The sequence below is a fragment of the Mustela nivalis genome, assembly GCF_964662115.1.
Source record: "Mustela nivalis genome assembly, chromosome: 4".
NCBI classification, from domain to species: Eukaryota; Metazoa; Chordata; class Mammalia; order Carnivora; family Mustelidae; genus Mustela; species Mustela nivalis.
In genome coordinates this window covers 54,172,060-54,193,989 of record NC_139023.1, presented here as the reverse complement: position 1 = coordinate 54,193,989, position 21,930 = coordinate 54,172,060, and the positions used below count along the sequence as shown (strand labels likewise).

At 37.7% G+C, this 21,930-nt stretch overlaps 3 protein-coding genes across 3 annotated transcripts in view; 1 reads left to right on the top strand and 2 right to left on the bottom strand.

Moving 5' to 3' along the window:
* Positions 1-14,952, bottom strand: part of FAM184B (family with sequence similarity 184 member B) — a 199,928-nt gene extending 184,976 nt beyond the window's left edge. Inside the window, exons 1-3 of the mRNA XM_082728428.1 lie at positions 14,768-14,952; positions 8,627-8,696; positions 5,651-6,012 (exon numbers count right to left, since the gene is read on the bottom strand). The gene's annotated coding sequence lies outside the window, so the exon portion shown is untranslated. The remainder of the gene's footprint in view (positions 1-5,650; positions 6,013-8,626; positions 8,697-14,767) is intronic.
* Positions 4,608-5,526, bottom strand: DCAF16 (DDB1 and CUL4 associated factor 16). Its single transcript, XM_082728431.1, has one exon. The coding sequence runs from the start codon at positions 5,389-5,391 to the stop codon at positions 4,741-4,743; it is 651 nt and encodes a 216-aa protein (XP_082584557.1). The 5' UTR covers positions 5,392-5,526; the 3' UTR covers positions 4,608-4,740.
* NCAPG (non-SMC condensin I complex subunit G) overlaps positions 14,942-21,930 on the top strand; it is a 52,766-nt gene continuing 45,777 nt past the window's right edge. Inside the window, exons 1-5 of the mRNA XM_082728430.1 lie at positions 14,942-15,308; positions 16,233-16,436; positions 17,103-17,331; positions 20,071-20,216; positions 20,495-20,579. Of these exons, the coding sequence (XP_082584556.1) occupies positions 15,198-15,308; positions 16,233-16,436; positions 17,103-17,331; positions 20,071-20,216; positions 20,495-20,579 (775 nt within the window). The 5' untranslated portion in view covers positions 14,942-15,197. The remainder of the gene's footprint in view (positions 15,309-16,232; positions 16,437-17,102; positions 17,332-20,070; positions 20,217-20,494; positions 20,580-21,930) is intronic.

Genomic DNA, 21,930 nt, shown 5'->3' with positions numbered 1-21,930 from the left:
AAGTAGGCAACATATAATGGCAGAACCAGACTGTGCTCCAGGAACTCCATGACTACAACCCACTAAATGCTATTAACACATTTATAGAGCTGCTAGATTAAAAAATGGATTAAATGTGAATTTCAGATAAGTAATTTTTCCCGGTATAATATTTTATCAGAAATTCAAATTTATTTGGGCATCCTGTATTTTTATTTGCTGAACCAGTAACCCAACATATTTAAAGAAACAATGTGTAGGAAAGTGACCAACATAAACAAGTGGAGTATAAAGAGGGAAAGTGGGATCTGGACCAAAGCATTCAAGTCACTGGGAGTCTACATTACTACCAGGCAGGTAGCTAGGGGCTGACACTATATAACCCATTGTGTGATAAAGTCCTGTAGAACCAGTGCGGTTGTGGCTAACGTTAATGCTTTCAATTAACACAGAATTTAGTTCTCTAGGTATAGGCCCCTTGTGTCACCGGAACTCTGCCACTGGTCAGGATCAAGTCTTTCTAGTTGTTCAGGGTGCAATCAAAAAACCAATCTAGGATATTCTTTCATGAAAAGTAGCCATACCCTTGGACTGTTCCAGATGTTTGGGTGCCTCCCAAAGGAAGCTATCCCTTCCAGACTATTGCCTAATTAAAACATTGAGAAACACCAGTTGATGTATTGGGGTGTCAGGTCCCACACTTGACACTATGGATGGAATGTTAGTGTTAAATAAGCATAACTTTGGCAGTTAACCCAAACGTATTTTCCCCGAAGAAGAGCTCCTGAATTTACAAACTACAACACTGATTCTGACTGTTTCATCTGGTTTCTGCTGAAATCTAACTTGATACCACACCAACTTGGTTTCTGTGTATACTAGGAACTTAATTTTAATTGCCCAAACTCCAACTTGTTTAAAGATCCAATCCTAAACTGTCACTACCATTTTAAATTGACTCCATGTTATTTGGAAGCAACAACTCTGGGACTCTCTGCCTGCTCTCTTAAAATTATTTTTAAAATCAGGCATTCCTTTCCACATCTGAGAAGAGCTGGTCATAGTTCCCACAGCGCAGAGGAGTTGCATAGCTAGCAAGTGTCAGGTTGTTGTGTTACCTTTATCCTCCCCATTTTTTTGGTTTTATGTCCAAAACTATTGTATCATCCCACTGTTGCCACCAATTGAAAGGAAGAATTTATACAGGACTGTGCACAATGATCAGACTCAAACATGTAACTGTTAACTAAACTTTAAAACTGGCAAAGATATGCCAGAGATTTTCTTTTTGATAACATAACTCGACACAGGAGAAATACCTGGTGGTTGGTGTCAGCTAGTACAGCTCCCTCAATTTCCCTCAGTCTAGTGGATATTGTTCATTGGTGGACTCATATGCGAGGAGCTTGCATAGACTTGTATCACGAAGTCTGACATGGCATCCAAACTTTCTGGGCTTTTCAATGCACCCTAGCCATATGAGCAAAACACTCCTGTCCCTGATCTTTATGTGCCATTGCCTTGTGAACTTATCAAATACAGCTTAAATATGTGTCTGAAAGATCTCTTTATCTATTCCTAAGCTGACTATCCCTTTTGGGGTTTCATTGTTGGAGTGTGGCCTCCATGCAACTTTCCACTACACTTGGATGGCCACACATTTACAAATATCTAAGGGTCTGTATAAGGGTTAGGCTAAGTCAATGTGACCGTAGGAAGCAAAAACAACATCAATGACCAAAAGCTTTGGGGTGGTTTATATTGGCTCAATGTATATTATTTTATTATTTTAAAAAAGATTTTATTTGAGAAAGACACAGAGAGAGCAAAGCAGTGGAAGAGCAGAGGGAGATGGAGAAGCAGACTCCCCACTGAGCAAGGAGCCAGATGTGGGGCTCAGGCTCTATCCTAGGACTCTGAGATCATGACCTGAGCAGAGGTCGGAGGCACAACTGACTCAGCCATCCAGACACCTCAGTTCAGTATATTTTAAAACTTCTTATGTATAGTACCTTATTTAATTTTGCACTCCCAGGGTCTGGATAGTAGGTACCCCATACTGTTATTAGATGAATGACATGTAAATTTCTAACAAGAGACATGTAAACATAATGGCCTGCTCCAAAAGGCATTAATTTTTCTAATACTGAAGGCAAAAGTAGAAAACAGAGACAGAAGAGAGAATTTATGAATCAGTAAGGAAATAACCCAAGTGATTTCTAAATTCCCTAACAGCTTTACTAATCTACTTTAATACCAGAATATTTTCATCATAGAAAAAAATTTTTTAAATGGATACTTATGATAGGAGTGCCATCAGGATAATCCCCAAAAGGCGATTTAAATCTGTCCCTCATCAGATATGTACCAATTTTTTCCTTCTCTTAGGAAAGCTGATGGGTTTAAAAGACATGACTATGGTCTTCTGTGCTCTAAGTATCTGGACTGCTTCAGAGGCTGCCTATCTGCACTGTGAGAATACCTTTAAAGAATATTAATGTCTGTTGCTTTAGAAATCCTGTTTCCTTTGATAAATATTTCTATGAAAACATAGTAAATTTGTCATTTCTCCTAATCCCTTGTGGGGGGAGGGTGAAAGTGGTAAATGCACCCCTAACCCCAGGTCCAGGACACACAAAAGCAAGTAAAGGCTAAAGGCTTTTTCTGGTATCTCTCATTTTGTGTAACCTGTAGTTATTTAACATATACAAACAAACGGGTTCAAATCCAGGTCTTGACTGAATATTTTCTTTTACAAGTATGTTTCATTTTCTAGAGCTGCCAAGTCACCTCCTATCAGAGACACTATATTCTTTTTCTTTCTTTCTCTCTTTCTTTATCTACCTATTTATCTATCTAATCAGTTGACTCTACTCAGCACTTAGTGAATACTGAATATGCTTTAAGGAAAGCAAGGTCTACCTCATTTGTTGGGAACAAATGATTATACTCTTTTCAGCATGTACAAAGCTGTTGGTTTATTCAGCTGCAGAGCTGGGGAAAGGCTTCCTTTCAGAGTGAATAGCAAAAACGCTTCATGGCAAGGCACTTTTATATACACACACAGAAAAAGGAACATATTATGGTTACATAAACATCAATATATTTTAATTTTCAGACCTCCCTACCTCTTCCCCCCTCCCCCTTAAAAAAAAAGGGAACAGGTTCTTATAACACTTTAAAAACCCAATTTCACAGAACATCTATACATAGGAACAGTTTCTGATACATTCAGTTACACTAACAGTATGATACGGTTTTTCAGTAATTTTCCATTAACAAATATCTTTTCTACCTACTACAAGTCCCTCTTTTTTTCTTAAGACATGAGAACTAAGGCTCAGTAGAAATAATCATTGGATTATAAACATTCTCCTCTCTCCTTAAAGTTGCCATACATGTATAGAATTTGTGATTTCATAATGCTTCCATTTTTTTTCATGCCACATCATATACAGCACTTAATTATGGAGAATAGGAAAAAGTAAAAGTAAAATGAAAGGATTTAGGATCTTTAACAATCTATTTTCTGATTCCTTTTAGATGCCCAGTCAACCAGGATCATACACACAGGTTTTATTCTATGGTAGACGTGTGAAAAGATTTATTGGTCCCATACATCTTCTTTTATGTATAATTTCTATGTTTTGATTCATTTAAATAAATGCACCAAGATTCATTTACAGGGGTACATTTCTCTTCCTTATTGAGCTAGAAGAAAATCTGAAGCTGATCTACGTAGAAAGACAATAAAGCTAAAACTCCAACTTCTGATAGATATACTATAGTGGTAAGTTCTTTAAAGTTAAGATTTCCTGAAATTTCTATGGACGTAAACAGTGCATAAAGTACTGCTGAGAACATTATACAGATGAAATATTTTAATTCACTAGCAGTTAATATTGAAAGCATAAATGCCCTTAATCCTTTTCCCATTGATCTTTTAAAATGTGATGTGCTATTGACTAAAGTCTGAATGCCAAGATGCAGGAAACCTATTCCCTGCAGAACAGGTGTCTGTTTAACCCCTGGTTGCAATTTTTAGGCCAATGTAGCTAGAGATAGTGTGGTGGGAACCTATGATATAAAGGTTTATACTGTAACTGCAGGTACTATATAACAGGCCTGAAGAAATGCAGCCTAGGTTTGAAACTGCACTCCCTCCCAGCAAAATAGGAACCCTAAAGGGTGCCATATATAGCCTATCTGTATAAAAGCTGGGAAATAAATCCATAGCCCCACCATTTTCTTTTGTCTAGGGAATTCAAATTCATGCAACTGTCTCACAGACACTAATGTTAGAAAAGAGTATGCTCAGAGAGGTGTTATTGGGAGTAGCTAAGTTCCTTCTTTCCCCACTGGCTAGTCTGAAGGTTAGGTAACAAAAGGGATAGGGAGCTACTACTTCTTCCTTCCTGTTCACAATGAGACATCTGGTCAAGAGTCCATTCAGTGAGGCAGAACAAATTGGTGGGGGAACTGAGTGTGGACAAGAGTCTACCTAACTTTTGTAATATGGTCCCTTTGGTCTAATTTTCTACTGAAGTTCTTTTTATCCACACGATCTGTCAAAGGGCCTGCTCACTATGCATTTTCTATAGCTGAATTATGGGACCACTATACTTGGTAGTAATTACGGGCTTTTTAGGACAGGGCATGGTTTGGTTGAAAAGGCATTTGTTTCTCAACTGCGGTATGTGTGACTTTGTACTTCCTTCCTCAATCAGCAATACAAGAGAGATCAGAACAAATGGTGGGTCTTTAGAGTGATGTGGTTAAGAGTTTGTTAACTGCCTTCTGGAAGTCAGTGTACGAGTATGTAGTGTTGATGGGCTCAGTGCGGGTTGTTTCCTTAACTGTTTTAGTTAACCAGCCACAGCAACAACCAGAAACACATGAATTAGGGATCTGTTTTAGGTATTCAGGTATAGGAGTGGCCCTACTTAATGTTCGGCTTAGCTGTTTGGTGGCAAACTGCAGCGCTCCATTAAGAGTGGCATGATCTCTAGAAAGCCGACTGGCATTTGTAAGGGGCTTTTGAAAAGGTGGGACTCCACAAGAAGCCAGAGGAGGCCATTCAGGAATGGGTTCCAGTTTAGGTACACAATGGGAGCAATGGGAGAGTCTTAGACCTATTTCTCGAAGTATATGGACCGGTGTGCTTGGATCCAAGAGTTTAGCATGATATAACCAGGAATTAGGATTTAAAGGTTTCCAAGTTGTAGAGTATTTTAAAAGGCACTTAACCTGCCAGGCAAGACTCTCGAGAGGTGTGAGGTTGGGCACCACAGGGTCTTCTTCTTCAGAGGAATCCCACTCTTGCCCAGAACTCTCATTTAGGTAGTTAACGTTTTCTTCTCCCTCACTTTCTGATTCTGATAAGGGGTCAGGAGAGGGATTTCTGGGACCCATTAGATTAGAACAGAAGAAACTAGAAAAAGGTAACAATCTAAGCCAGCAAAATATTGACTAAAACTAGCAAATAGAAACAAAAGGTGGAAAATCCTTCAGCAAGATTAATCTTGTCAGTCCATTACACACACACAGTATGCCTTTGGCTCATTATCACACTGTGCAGTTCTTCAAGATTATGTTGTATATTCTTCACTTACAAAGAAGACATCTCAGTTCTCAGGACCAGTTCAGTGTGTAAAAGTGTTAAGTCACTTACCAGCGGTGTGGTACAGGTCAGAGTCTCTCCTTCAAATCCTGGCTACCCAAGAAGAGAAGGGGTCCTCGCAAGCTGATTTTCTTAGCCTGTTCTCAATTGGTCGTGATACTGTGCAGACACTTTGTGTATTATGTTTTGTTGGTAGAGATATTATATCTACTTGGTAACAAAAAGAAACAATGGTTGCCTTTGTTGTCCGCTGGTGGTGCAAATTTTGTGCAGGGAGATGGTGGATGAGTTGTCAGGGACATCTGGTGTACATGGATCCGATGTTTTCCAGAGATGGTGCAAATGCCCTTGGAAACTGGTGACTTAGTTGCTGAACTATCTGGAAAGGTAGCTTTAACCTGTGAATGAAAAGACTAGAGAAATGATATTAAAGCCTGAAAGCAATGGGTAACATTACTGTCCATCTAACTTTATATGGAGTATTTAAGAACACAGGTGCTGAACATGAATACTTACTGGGCTTTTCCATCTCTCTGTCTTACTCTTAGGCAGATTTTTCTACTGGGAATGAATCCTGGGAAGGAGAGCCTGGGGTCATTCTAATGGTTTATTGGTACCTATCTGGGTCAGTTTATTTTTTAGTATACTGTTCTAGCCCCCAAAATTATTTCTGCAAAAGCAGTTCCTTTATGCCCCAAACTCCAGACAGAGAGCTGTAAAAGGTACTTTTTACCCTTTAGATGAGTTTGTTGGGATTAGTTTTAGAGGACCTGTCCTGGCTATAGAGCTGCTTAGGACTCTTGCTGGCACCCAAAGGTTGTGGTCATATAACCATATTCTATAGATATGAGAGAGAAATTTAAATCTCTTTTTTTCCTCATCAGGTATAATTCCTTTTTTTAAAAAATAATTCTTAATATAGCAGAAATTACAATTACAATGAATGTAAACAGGTTAAGCTCATGGTTAAAAGATAGACACTCTGATTGGATTAAAAGAAAGAAAACAAGATTCAATAATATGCAACCAACAGAAGATACTTCAAAGCAAAAAGACACAGAAAGGTAAAAAGTAAAAGAATGGAAAAAGATGTTATCAGGCAACTGTGGACCAAAATAAAGCTGAGAAGCAATGTTAATACCCAACAAAAAAGATTTCAAGTCAAAAGATCTAAGGGACAAAGGACAATAACACCAGTAAAAGGAACAGAATAAAATTATATAGTACTCATCATAAACATTTACGATCCTGAAAGCACATCCTCAAAATTTCTCAAGCAACAATGGACAGAACTATATAAGCAGGAGACAGAATAAGCCTGAAAACAGTCAAAATATTAATACACTTTAGATGTTATGTCAGTAGTCAGAACTCTATACCAAAGAGAACAGATATTTGAGAGTGCACACTCACACACATGAAAACAGATAATGTATTAGGTTATAAAGTAAAACTAGATTCTGAAGGGTCTATTTCATTCAGACTAAATTCTCTGACCAAAATGAGTAAAAGTAATATAAAAGGTTAGTTAAAAGTAATTCTACGTTGGGAAGTTAAGTAACTCATGGGTTAAAATGGAAATTATAAAGGATATCAAATACTAAAACCAAATAATATAAACCACACAAGGCAAAATTTGTGGGACACGGGGAAACACGTACCTAAAAGAAAATTATAGCTTTGAATACTATGATGAGAAAATGAGGAGGTTTAAATATCTACAAGTTAACCATTCAATTCAAAATAATGGAAAAGATCAAGAGCAAAATAAGCAGGAAGGAAATAGAGGCATAAATGAAATAGCATACTGGAATAATACATAAGACTGATAAAACTAAAAGATGGTTTTTTGAAAATATGAGTAAGAAAAGTGAAACTTATCGAGAAACTTAATACAAAAAGACAAAAAATAGATTAAAAATAAAAAAACACAGGATGCCTGGGTGGCTAAGTTGGTTAAGTGTTGTCTGCCTTTGGCTTAGGTCATGATACCTGGGTTCTGGGATCAAGCCCTGCACTGGGCTCCTTGCTCAACGGGGAGCTACTTCTCCCTCTGCCTGCTGCTCCCCACTGCTTGTGTTCTCTCTCTGACAAATAAATAAATCTTAAAAAAAAAAAAAAAAGAAGACAAATATATACTAAATGGGGAAATCAAGATGAAATGGCTTAATTCTGGAAGAGAATTCTAAAATTCATATAGGAAGAAGTAGATAACTTGAAAAGACCAAACCAGTAAGTGTTTAAGAAAATGAAAAGGCACCAACCTCCTTTTTAAAGCACTAGGCCTATATGGTTTTATAAGTGAGTTCTACTAAACTTCCAAGGAAGTTAACTTATTTGTTTCAGAAAAAAGGAAAAAAGCATAAAAACTGACAAATCCTTTTATGAAGATAACAAAATATTAATTCTAAACCTAAAGATGAACCAAATGAAAAAAGTACAGGCTCATTTCACCTGCAAAAATTCCAAATAATACCTAACAAAACCTAATAGTAGATTAAAGGAAAAAAATTAAAAAAAAAAAAAAAAAAAAAAAAAAAAAAAGAATATGCCATTCCATAGAACTTATCCCAGGGAAAGGAAGAATATCTCAACTTCAAAAAATTTTTTGGGTGTGGTGCAAAAATAATGAATACTGTTATGCTGAAAATAAAAAATAAATTAAAAAAAAAAGAAAACTCCCCCCCAAAATTTATAAATTTATTTCACCATTATAAGAAAATAAAGCAAAAAAAAAATTTATTTTCATCAAGTGTATATATTTAACCTTTCTTAGTTCCTTTAAAAACAAAACAAAAAGGGTTTCTGGGGGTCTTCAAAAACAAAACAAAAGGGGCCTCTCAATAGGTTAAGCCTCTGCCTTTGGCTCAGGTCGTGGCCTCAGGGTCCTGGGATCAAGCCCTGCATTGTGCTCTCTGCTCAGTCCTCTCCCTCTCTGCCTACCTGTGATCTCTTTCTCTTTCTCTGTCAAATAATTAAAAACTTAAAAACAAACAAACAAAAAAAACAACAAAAAAATATTCTTACCAAACTAGGAAGAAAAGTTATCCTCTCGATTTGGTAAATGTTATCACCAAAAACTTTCAGCAAATATAACCTACAGGAGAAAATTTAGATATATTCCCTCTAAAAATACAATGAGATAAGGATAGCCATGATAACTGATATTGCCTAATACAGTACCAAAAGTCCTAATCAATGCTATAAAAATAAGAATAATATAAAAAAGAATAAATGACAGGTGTAAGAACTGGAAGAAAAGAGACGCAACAATTTACAAATGATATGGTCATCGAATTAAAAAAAACTAACATATCAACAATTAGAGCTAATAAAAAGGCTCAACAAAGTTTCTGGATTTGAGATTAATCTATGGATATTCATTACTTATTATATAGTATATACCACTTACTGTTCTAGGAACTGCAAATGTTAACTCCTTTAAAGTTCTCCTAACAACCCTATTAGACAGGTGCTTTTATTCCCTCATTTTAAACATGAGGTTTAAGTTACCTGCTCAAGGCCATACCTCTACTAAGTGACAGGATGTGGATTTGAACAGAGGAACTTTTAACTTCTACACAAGCAATACTAAAAATGTGTATTACATATTCAAGCGAGAAAAAAAACCGAGCCCCAAACTTCTCATGGATCTAGGAACTACTTAATAATATATAAGACCTCTGAAAAATGTAAAATTCTAATAAAAAACATAGAAGGTGATTTAAAAATCTTGGAACAAATGAATATTAAAGGGGTTCTTGGCCTACAAGACATTAACACATATTACAAAAATCACAGACATTAAAATAGGGTAGTCAGTGTATTGGAACAAAACAGTCCAATCAAACAGAACAAAACTCAGAAACTCAGCCATATAAAGTTTTGGAATGTAGTACAAAATAAAGTTAGCATATAAATCAAGGGGGAATGGAAGTATTTAGTACATAATATTGGTAAAGCTGGGGCGCCTGGGTGGCTCAGTGAGTTAAGCCTCTGCCTTCAGCCTCAGGTCCTGATCTCAGGGTCCTGCTGAGCAGAGATTCCCGCATCTCCTGCTGAGCAGAGATTCCCGCATGGGCTCTCTGCTCAGCAGGGAGCCTGCTTCCTCCTCTCTCTCTGCCTGCCTCCCTGTGATCTCTCTCCCTCTGTCAAATAAGTAAATCCTTTAAAAAAATATTGGTAAAGCTGGCTTATTACATAAAGAAAAACCAAACTGTATATATACCTATATAATTTTACATACAAAGGAGGACTCATGTTGGATGAAAGACCTAAGTGAGAATGGTAAACTATGACATTAAAAGAATATAATACAAGAATATAGAATATCATTATGACTTGAGGCCAGGAAGACTTATTTTTATTATTATTTTAAGATTTTATTTATTTATTTTAGAGATAGGGAGAGAGAGAGAGAAAGAGAGAGAGAGAGAGAGAGAGAAAGAGAGTGTGAATGTGTGTGGGGGGAGAAGCAGAGGGCGAGGGACAAGAAGACTCCATACTGAGTACAGAGCCCCATGTGTGGCTTGATCCCATCACCTTGAGATCATGACCTGAGCCGAAATCAAGAGTTGGATGCCCAACTGACTGAGCCACCCAGACATCCCGCAGGGAGGCTTTAAAATGAAAAAAACATAAAGCACATGACCAAAAAATGGGATTTTCAAATACATCAAAATTAATTATTTCTGGATTGAAGATAACAAGAACCAACTTGACTACAAATTCACAATAAAAAGATAGCAACCTCAACAAAGGGCAAAGGACAAAAATATTCAATTTACAGAAGAGAAAAATCAACTGGTCATTAGCCATATGATGAGTTAAGAGTTATCACACTATTCTACTTGGTAAAAATTAGAAAGCTGGAGACAATGTTAAGTGTTAGAGAGGAGACAAAGGAACAACACCTGTAGGAACCAGTACTGCTGGTAATATTATAGCCTGGGGTAATTTTTCTGAAGAGAAATCTGGCTGCACCATTTAGCCAAACTCTTTGCACATCTCATGATTCAGCAATTCTACTTGTGTGTGTGTGTGTGTGTGTGTATACATATATACATACATGTGTGTGTGTGTGTATACAGTAAAGAAATTCTCCATTAAGACCAACATGTATTCTGAAGCTTCATTTTTGGTGGTAAGAAGCATCCTAGGTTTCCATCACTGGAGGAATGGATAAGCAAAATGTGGTAAAAGCACACTAGAAGTATACATAGAAACATAGATGTACTAAAGGCAGAACTCTAAATGTAAAAAGCAAAAACCAAAACATCAATATCCCATTTGTGCCATTCTGTAGGACTGATTTTCAAAATGAGTTAGTAAAATCTCTAGTTTCAAATACATACTAAGCTGTGCTAATAACATATGGAATGGCTTCAGGTCAATATTCCCCTAAAGAACATTTCTCTGGTTTTTACACATTCTCTTTACTTAACTCTGTTCCCCAAAATGTCTGGCATATATTACAGTTTAGTAAGTCTTTTGAAAGAAAATGAGAGATGACAAAGGTCTGCTCTAAGTAACTATACAAGCATGTTCTATTTTTATTCTATGAAGACAAAAATTCTCAAATTATATTCAGGTGATTGGGTAATATGTTGCACAAAGACAAATGAAAGAAATTTTTAAAGCAGAATCAATATTGCTACATCTTTACTAGATTCCACCTGCAAGATTATTACTGAGCTATTCTTGTTACTGTGTTACTCAAAGCATTCTTTAAAATGCCCACTGTACTTTGACAAAGACTCTTTGGAGGCATATGTAATTCTAGAGTGAACCCATCACTGGACTCCTTTACATTCTATGTGTATCATTTTCCCACATCAAAACTGAATTAATCACATCTGTTGCATTTACTCCTACCTATAATTTACCTTTAAAGAGTGACTACCATAATTTCAGAACTACATAGCCTTACCTTACAAAATCTTCACTTTTGTCATTTCTCCAACTAAACTAAGTTTACCCAGAACAGGAAGAAATTTATTCCCATAGTTGGTATCACTTGTTTTTTCCCACAAAATTAAAAGCAAAACTGAAGAAAGAGATAAGCTTTAAGGCAGTGAGACTAGGATGTTTAATTAGCATCTTTTTTTTTCAGCTTTATTGAGGTACATGACATATATTTAACATGTGCAATGTGATGTTTTATGTATATACCGTGAAATGATTACCGCAAACAAGTTACTAATACATCCAACACCCCAGTTACCATTTTCTTGCACGTGGTGTGAACACTTGAGATCCAGTCTCAGCAAATTTCAGGTATACATACATTATTACTAACTATAGTCACTAGGCTGTACACTAGGTTTCCAGAATTTATAACTCAAAGTTTGTACTTTGTCCAATGTCTCCCAATTTCCTCCATCCCCCAAGCCACTGATAACTTCCATTCTACTCTTTGTTACGACGAGTTTGACTTTTTTTGATTCTGCATATAAGTAGGATTATACAGTAGTTGCCTTTCTGGGTCTGGCTTATTTCACTTAACAGAATATCCTCCAGGCTGACCCATATTGTAGCAAATAGCAGGATTTCCTTCCTTTTTAAGACTAAAGCGTATTCCATTATATATAAATCACACCTTTATCCATTCATCCATTCATGGGCACTTATGTTGTTTCCGTATCTTGGCTATGGTGACTAATGCTGCAATGAACATGGGAGTGCAGATACATCTTTTGAGAAAGTTATTTCATTTCCTTTGGCTATATACCTAGATAGGACTGCTGGATCACAAAGGTATTTGTTTTTAATTTTTTGAAGAAACTCCAGACTGTTTTCTATATAATGGCTATGACAATTTACATTCCCACCAAAATGTATAAGGGTTCTCTTTTCTCCACATCCTCACTAACACTTGTTATCTTTCGATTTTTTGCTAATAGTCATCCCAACAGGTGTGAGGTGATATCTCACTGAAATTTTGATTTGCATTTCTCTGGTAATTAGTGTTGTTGAGCACCTCTTCATATACTTGTTGGCTGTATGTCTTCTGTGGAAAAATGTCTATTCAGGTCTTTTGCTTATTTTTTAATTAGGTTTTTGCTTTTTACTTATTAAATTGTAGGATTTTCTTATATATTTTGGATATTAACTCCTTATGGGAAATATACTTTGCAAAGGTTGCCTTTTCATTTTATGATCCACCTTTCTTTTTTATGTTTCAGATTATAATGGTCAAAAAATACTGAACAAAACCCTGTTACTAAAGCCTAAAAAAAGTTAATCAGTATAGTTAGGCTGACCTCTGGTGGCCAGATGCCTCATCCTTCAGTATCTGACAAAATGATACAAAGTCCTCTCTGATTAGTGGAGAGATCATCCAATAAAATACAGTAAAGGAAATAATATTGTTAGAAACTTCAGAGTCAGAGGAACAGGTAGTAAGGACCCAAAGAATAAAAAAGCTGAGCAATTAAAGGCCACAAAATAAGAAAAATGTCTCTAAATGTCAGTTTGTTCTAATTTCTAGTCCGCCAATTTTACATGAAAAACAAATGGCATACACAATGGTTCTCAAAATAATAACTGTTTCACACTATCAAATAATGTAGTCGCTGGCCCCATTCGTCTATGGAGCACCCAAAATGTGGCTAGTGTAAAATAACACTTAACTTCAAAGACTAAGTAGACAAAAAAAAAAAAAAAAAAAAGAGAATGTAAATCATTCCATTAATAATTTGTTGATTACATGTTGAAATAATATCTTGGATATACTTGGCTAATATCTTAATGCCATTTCCAGCTTTCTTTCTCCATCGCTTTCCAGGCATTTTACATTTAGCTACTTGTGTTAGCAGTATATCCCATGTTTTTCAGCCTCTACGCTTTTGCTCCAGCTGATTAACCTAAAATACTCATACTTCTTTGCTTTTTCTGAATTAGACCTCTTAAAGATTTTTTTTTAAATTTATTTGTTTGACAGATAGAGATCCCAGGTAGGCAGAGATAGAGAGAGAGAGAGAGAGAGAGAGAGAGGAGGTAGCAGGTTCGCCGCGGAGCAGAGAGCCCGATGTGGGGCTCGATCCCGGGACCCTGGGACCATGACCTGAGCCGAAGGCAGAGTCTTTAACCCACTGGGCCACCCAGGCGCCCCTGAATTAGACCTCTTGATAATATGAAATTATAGGCAGCCTAAATGCAACCATTTCATTACTTTAGCATTTGAATACTTACAGTGTCGTATGTATAATACGAAACAAGAAAATGGGTGAATAAATTATCAAATATCCATAGAACAGAATACTACAGCAACCTATCTGTGCCTCTGTTTCTTCATCTTAAAAGGAGCTAGAAGTTACATCATCGGGGTTTTTCGTAAGGGCTGAATGAACTAAAGTGCTTAGAATAAGTGTCTGGCAAATAAGGTAATTTATTATTATGAAAGTATTCATATGAATAAATCTCAACAACAATACTAATTGAAAAAAGCAAGTTGCAAAGGACTATTTTGTTTGCAAATGACGATTTATATAATGTTGAAACATGAAAACAATGTATTTTTCAGAGACTTATTCATATGTCATTAATACATAAAACAGTTGACTTCAGAAGAGCTGTTAATGATGGAGAGAGAAGGTAATTCAATTGGAAAAAGGTAGGCAGGCGGCTCAATAATCTATTTCTTTAGCTGGCTGTGAGTATTGAGATGTTTTTGTCTGATATAATTCCATTTTTTTTTTTTTAAGTTTAAAGACCTAGTTCCTCCTGGAAGGCATTCCAAATTTCTTTTTCTTTACCACTACCCTAAACACCATCCCGTGTTCTCCTTTGTTGAATACACTGTCGTTATGCACCTCGGTAGCTAGGCCTCGGGAGCTGGTGCATCTAGAATAAGCTGGGTCTAAATTAAATCATGCCTCTCTTCCCAGCTCTTCCCAGACTGCCTCCCTTTTGCAGACCCTCCACCAGCCGCCGTCCGAGAAAGTTGAAAATGACGGAGGCGCGCTTCCCTCAGCAGACCCCGTAACGCCCCCCTCAGCAGATCGGGAACGTCTGCTTTCTCGGCGGAGGCCGGGCCGCTGCCCAGCCTCCAGCACGCCCTCTCCCCTTCTCGACGGATCTCTAAACGAACCCCTACGCTTGGCATCCCCAGCTCCCCTATTTAGCCGGAGCAGAAACTGTTCCCCTCAGCAGATTCCCTGTTCTCACCCATAGAAGATCCTTTCTTCTTTCTCGCCCCACGCCCAGGGGCACGACCCGGATAGGCCTGGCACCACTACCTCTGCCTGGACGGCAAAACCGCCCTCCGGCAGGTGTCCGATACCACTTCCGGGCAAGGTGACGATCCTCTTACAAACGCCACTTCCCACTCGCAAAACCGCCGCGAAGATCCTAAGCGCATGCGTCCAAAGTGCGGCACTTGAGGGAGGTGGCCCTCTCTCTTCCCGCTCCCGCGGCAGTCTCGCGGTATTTCCTTCTCCCGCGGGAGTTATTTGAATGCTCAGGCGGTAACTCCACCCTGGGCGCTCAGCCGCGGGCCGAACCCGGACCTGAGGCGATTTTGTATCCTTGACCTGCGCTCTGTAGGGCTCCTGCACCCGGCAGCAGACGAGGCTCGTCCCGGCCGTGTCCCGCTGCCATGGGGGCGGAGAAAAAGCTGCTGCCGGTTAAGGAGGCCTTTCAGCTGGCGCAGCAGCCGCACCAAAACCAGGCGAAGCTAGTGGTGGCGCTGAGCCGCACCTACCGCACGGTAAGCGCGGCCCGGGGGCTCGGCCGCCGCCCCTCGCCCCCCTGGGACCTGCTTCCCCCAGGAGCCTCCCATGACCCTCCGGACTCCAACCTTCTGAACCAGTTCGGAGAGGCCTGGAGACCTGCCCGACGTCGCCCGGGCACCCCCTCTCCCCAGCAGCCTCCGGCGCGGACCGTTAAATCTTTGTGAATTTGGAAAGCAGCGTTTACGGGCACCTGGCGGACCAGGCGCCAAGTGTGGCGCCGCTGGGTGGAACCGAACGGGGAGGTTCAGCGGTTGTTGTCCCTCAGGTCACCGCCCACATCAGGAACGCCAGAGTCTTCACAGTTAAATTGAATGGAATCACCGAATAACAAATTAACCATTAAGACCCGGACCTTTCTATTTATGTAACTACTGTTTTGAGTGGTGCCTTGAGAAGAATAGGACAATGACTTTCGGGAAAATAAATTATTTTGAGGTCCAAGAAAAACTAAGTTAATATACTCGGGTTTAAGGATGTGAGATGGGATGTGAAAAGGTAATTGCTGTGTAAAATTAAGGCTAAATGTAAAATATGAAAGCCATTGTCGATTTTGGGTTGTTTCATGAGGAAGCTTATTTTTACTAATCCGGCACCAAGCATATTGAGAATTCAAGGGTATTAAGAGTCAAAGGAATCCTTTCACTGTCAATATTCACATTTGTGTTCCTTGGAAAAGTACATTTTTCTGGAGAGAAATTTGTGCAGGGTTTTTTGTTTTTGGTTTTGTTTTGTTTTGTTTTGTTTTCCCTTTGATAGTTTGGAAACTGAACTGAGAGTTCACTAAATAATGATTTTAGTTTTTCTGAGTTATGACTAGGGCTTTCAGCACTCTTCCGGTACTGTTGGGAAAAAGGGATTGTATCAGTGCAGTTTGTGAAGGGTTTCTCTTTGTCTTTCAGGTGGATGTTAACACAGTTTTTCATGAGGAGTTTGTTCATTATCTTAAATATGCTATGGTGGTCTATAAACGTGAACCAGCCGTGGAGAGAGTAATAGACTTTGCAGCCAAGTTTGTTACTTCATTTCACCAGTCAGATACGGAAGATGATGAGGAAGAGGAAGATGGTGGCATTTTAAATTATTTGTTTACCTTTCTTTTAAAGGTATGAAAACTGGAGCTTTGGGGAAGTACTGTAGAAAATTTTGCATATTAAAAGGGCCATGGGAGTTTATATGTCTTAGAGAATGAAATCTTTATTTATTTATTTTTTACAGAGAGAGAGAGATCACAAGTAGGTAGAGAAGCAGGCAGACAGAGAGGGGGAAGCAGGCTCCCTGCAGAGAGGGAGTGGGGCTCTATCCCAGGACCCTGAGATCATGACCTGAGCTGAAGACAGCGGCTTAGTCCACTGAGCCACCCAGGTGCCCCAAGAATGAAATATTTATTAACTGAGAAAATGTCTGTGAATGAGTCTCTGCCTTTTGTAGGAAATACTAGAACTGTCATTGAGATTAAAAAATGGACTTAAAATAACTGCAGTATTAAGTTTTTAATGATCTCTCTTAGCCAGTTCTCAGAGCATTTTAAATGAGTTTTCTGTTTTAGAAGTAAAGTAGGAATTACTACAAAGAGAAGTATGCTCTTGGAATTTAGCTTATATTGTGTGTATTGTGAGACTTTTAGTATGCATATGGATAAAGGTAGCATTGTAGTTTCTCTGCGAGTAATGAATTATTTTAGTAATGAAGAACTTTAGTAAGTTTCTGAATTCTAAACAAATTCAAATGATATGTGATTGTAAATAAATTGTGATTTGTTCCCATTTCAGTCTCATGAAGCAAACAGCAATGCAGTTAGGTTTAGAGTGTGCCAGCTCATAAACAAGCTGTTGGGAAGTATGCCAGAAAATGCCCAGATTGATGATGATTTGTTTGATAAAATTAATGAAGCCATGCTTATTAGATTGAAAGATAAAATTCCAAATGTGAGGATACAGGCAGTTCTGGCCCTTTCACGACTTCAGGATCCCAAAGATGATGAATGTCCTGTTGTTAATGGTAGGTGTAACTTCCTAATTCTTTTTCATTTCCTTGACTTTGTTAAATTCTGTGTAGAGAGCTTTTTTTTTTCCCATCTCTCTCTCTATGTAGAATTGTATAGGTCAAATATATATACATATATATATGTATATATATTTAATTTATATATGTATTTATAGTTTATATATGTAACCAAGTTATATATATATATTTATATTAATATATGTATGATTTTTTAAAATACCCAGGTAGCCACCACCCAAATTAAAAAAATAGAGCATCATCAGTGCCTTTGAAGTCTACCTTATGTCCCACCCAGTCTCCCTCAGAGTTAATGATTATCCTGAATTTTGGGTTAATTATTCTCTTGTCTTTCTGTTTAAACAATTAACCACATGTGTGTACCTTTAAAAAGTTTTGCCTGTCATTTTTGTGTGCTATATGAGTCATACTTTTCTGTACTTTCCAATAATATATTTATAATTATAACATTCATCCATGTTGATATATTTACTGTCTTAGAGCATTCTGTTGTATAAATTGTATCACAGTTAATTATTTCTAATAATGACAGACCATCTGGTTTCCAGTTATTTTGCTCTGCAAAAATGGTGTTGTTGCTATGAACTTCTTATCATGGCTTCTGGTGCACAGGTTAAAGAGTGTTTTCTGGGATATATACCTAGGGTGGACTTATTAGCATATGTGCACATTCAGCTTTATTAGATAAGATACAAGTGTTCTACAAAACAGTTTACCAATTAATACCCCCAGTAACAGTACATAAAAACATTCATTGATCCATATTCTCTCCAGTGTTAGATATTGTCAGATTTTAAAATTTTTGTTTATCTGTTTGTGTGTGTGATATATATCCTTTTTATGCATCTTTTCATATATTTAACAGTCAGCTGTATTTCTTCTATATAATGCCTATTAATGTGTTCTCATTTTTGGAAAGAAATTCTGGAGTTGTATGAATTGTAGATCTTTTTAGGGGGCGCCTGGGTGGCTCAGTGGGTTAAGCCGCTGCCTTCGGCTCAGGTCATGATCTCAGGGTCCTGGGATCGAGTCCCGCATCGGGCTCTCTGCTCAGCAGGGAGCCTGCTACCCTCTCTCTCTCTCTCTCTGCCTGCCTCTCTGCCTACTTGTGATTTCTCTCTGTCAAATAAATAAATAAAATCTTTGAAAAAAAAAAAAAAAAGATCTTTTTAAATTTTAGATGGCTCTTTGTTTCAACCTCTTTGGGATATCTTCTGTTAGAAATTACTAATGTCAAAATTAATCAGTCTCTGACTTTATGACTTATGCTTTTTTTCTTTTCTTTTTTTTGATTTGCACTTTCTTTTGTTTAAGAAATTTTTCTCTGCCTCTGGGCTTGTAAAGATACCATATTCCACCTTTCCATATATGCCTATCTATGACGTTTCGGGCACATGTTCATTTTTCTCTTTGTCCTTGTTACTAGCTTTATAGTCAGTTTTTTTTTTTTTTTTTAAATTTATTTATTTGACAGAGAGAGATCACTAGACGGAGAGGCAGGCAGAGAGAGAGATAGAGGGAAGGAGGCTCCCTGCTGAGCAGAGAGGCACCCAATAGTCAGTTTTGATTAATATTTTTTGGTGTTAAATGGTACACATAATATTGTATAAAATAAATGTTTAATAGTCAACATGTACTTAAGTATAAAACTGGGGAAAGGGGCGCTTGAGTGGCTCAGTGGGTTAAGCCTCTGCCTTCAGCTCAGGTCATGATCTCAGGGTTCTGGGATCAAGCCCCGCATCGGGCTCTCTGCTCAGCAGGGAGCCTGCTTTCCCCCCCCCTCTCTGGCTGCCTCTCTGCCTACTTGTGATCTCTCTTTCTCTCTTTCTCTGTCAAATAAATAAATAAAAATCTTAAAAAAAAAAAACTGGGGAAAATTTGAAAAGTAAGGGTGAATAAACATTTACATACAGGGAATGGATTTGGTTTCAGGAAGTAAAACGGAACTTTTTTTTTATAAAGCCTTATTATTTTAAAATATATTGCCTGCTATGCTAGCCTTTCTTCTAGATCTTGATTAGCAAAGACATAATCTTATTGATGGATTTTCCATAATCTTTAGGGCTCTTTGTTTTTAGTTTTAGCCTTTGTGCCTAGTCTATTGACAAATTTCTTATTCTATTTTTTTTTTTTAAAGATTTTATTTATTTATTTGACAGAGAGAGATCACAAGTAAGCAGAGAGGCAGGCAGAGAGAGAGAGGAGGAAGCAGGCTCCCCACTGGGCAGAGAGCCCGATGTGGGACTCGATCTCAGGACTCTGAGATCATGACCTGAGCCGAAGGCAGAGGCTTTAACCCACTGAGCCATTCAGGCGCCCCTCTTATTCTATTTTTTAGAGGAAATTGGCAGAGAAAAATCTTTCGCTAAAATTAAATGTGTAAGACTAAAAAATGAATATTTTTTAAAGATTTTATTTATTTATTTGACAGAGAGAGACCACGCAAGAGAGGGAACACAAGTGGGGGTGGGGAGTGGGAGAAGGAGAAGCAGGCTTCCTGCTGAGCAGGGAGCCTGGTGTGGGGCTCCATCCCAGGACCCTGGGATCATGACCTGAGCTAGAGGCAGACACTTAACAACTGAGCCACCCATGTGCCCCCAAAATGAATATCTTTATAAAACATGTTGTCAGATATCAAAATGTGGGCTATCTTATGACTGTGGTTAAATAGATAATATTTCTTTAGTGTACTAAAATGTATTGCTCTATTTTTAGCATATGTTACTTTGATTGAAAATGATTCAAATCCAGAAGTTAGGCGTGCTGTGTTATCATGTATTGCACCATCAGCAAAGACTTTGGCAAAAATTGTGGAGCGCACCAAGGATGTAAAGGAGGCTGTCAGAAAGCTGGCTTATCAGGTAAATAGGCCTAGTAACTTGTGTAGACATATTCTTAAAATATTTTTGAAAAATATTTGGCATGTAATAATGATTTCTTCAATTTTTATGTATTTTTATGAGATTTTTATGGATAGAGAGTATAGATAATTTAGGTAGATTCTTATTACATTGAATGTGTTACCAGATATTAAATTGTTTTGGAAATTCTGGGTTATTAGATGGAAATATTACTAGTTATGAAATATGTAGACTGTTGAGTTTAATGACCACCTTATTATCATTACTATCTCTTTAAGGTTTTAGCTGAAAAGGTTCATATGAGAGCTATGTCCATTGCTCAGAGAGTAATGCTCCTTCAACAAGGTCTTAATGACAGATCAGGTAAGATAGACTTCTGTATATACAAAACATCACTAGGTTTTGCTGTAGTAGATTTTGAAGATTTAGAAAGCATGTGTCCTTAATTATGTCAAGTAAGCTTGTCATTGACTTGGCCTGTCAAAGTTTAGCTGGTTACATCATGTAGAAAACATTTCAAAGGGTTAAAGATCCTGGTAGTTAAAGGAGCGGTGTTTTTTTTAAAAATTTTCCTGTGTTTTACAGATGAAGAAACTATATCTGAAGGCTATATAGCTAATTTATATCAGAGGTAGGGCAGAAACTCTTTTCAACTCTCTCTCATATAAAAAAGTGCTATCTATTCCCTTATTCCCTTTGTGTATTTCTTTTCTTTTCTTTTTCTTTTTCTTTTTTTTTTTTTTTTTTTTTTTTTTTTTTGGTATTTGAGAGAGAAAGAAGCAGATGACCTCCCACTTAGGTTGAGGAGGAAGGCCTGACACTGGGCGTAATCCCAGGAATCCCTGGAATATGACCTAACCTGAAGGCAGACACTTAATGGACTGAGCCACCCAGGCACTCTCCCCTTTGTGTATATCTTGATAGGGATGTGTGCCATGCTATGGAAACAGAAATTAGGAATGATCAGAGTAGCATAATTTTCCTTTTTTTTTTTTTTTTTTAAAGATTTTATTTATTTATTTGACAGAGAGATCACAAGTAGGCAAAGAGTCAGGCAGAGAAAGTGGGGAGGGAAGCAGGTTCCCTGCCGAATAGAGAGCCTGATGCGGGGCTCGATCCCAGGATGCTGAGATCATGACCTGAGCGGAAACCAGAGGCTTAACCCACTGAGCCACCCAGGCGCCAAGAGGAATCATATTTTAAATTTCCAAACTCCATGAGAAGACTAAGATAGCTTAATTTTGCCGTAGCAAGAAAACTTGAGTTTTAAAACATTGTCAGCAGACTAATGACTGGGACGATGACTAAAAACTAAGAATAAAGTTTGTTCAGTGATACATGCTTGTATGATTCACTTCTGCAAATAGCAGTCATGTAATAGAAGAAGTCAGGCATCGGGTAATAAAATCGCTATCATAATGTTAGGACTAACACTGTAGTCCGTGAACCCTGTGGAGAAGGAATGCAGAAATTTTTGTAGGCTTTGATAGTGGTTGAGCACTTGGGTTTGGGCCTTTTCCATTTTCATTAGAAGTGAGCAGCATTGTGACTTTTGCAATATTATTGTACCTTTATTTTTTTCTTCAGTATTTTTCTTTGTTCTTAGTCTCTTCTCATTTTTATTATAAATGTTGGTTTTATGTTAACATTAATCTGGTAAAAGGTAATTAATACAGACAAAATATAGGAAATAGAAGCTAGAGGGAGCCTCTGT

Bases quoted from the DNA above. Each gene is read 5' to 3' on its own strand.
- DCAF16 (XM_082728431.1), bottom strand. From the start codon at position 5,391: ATGGGTCCCAGAAATCCCTCTCCTGACCCCTTATCAGAATCAGAAAGT.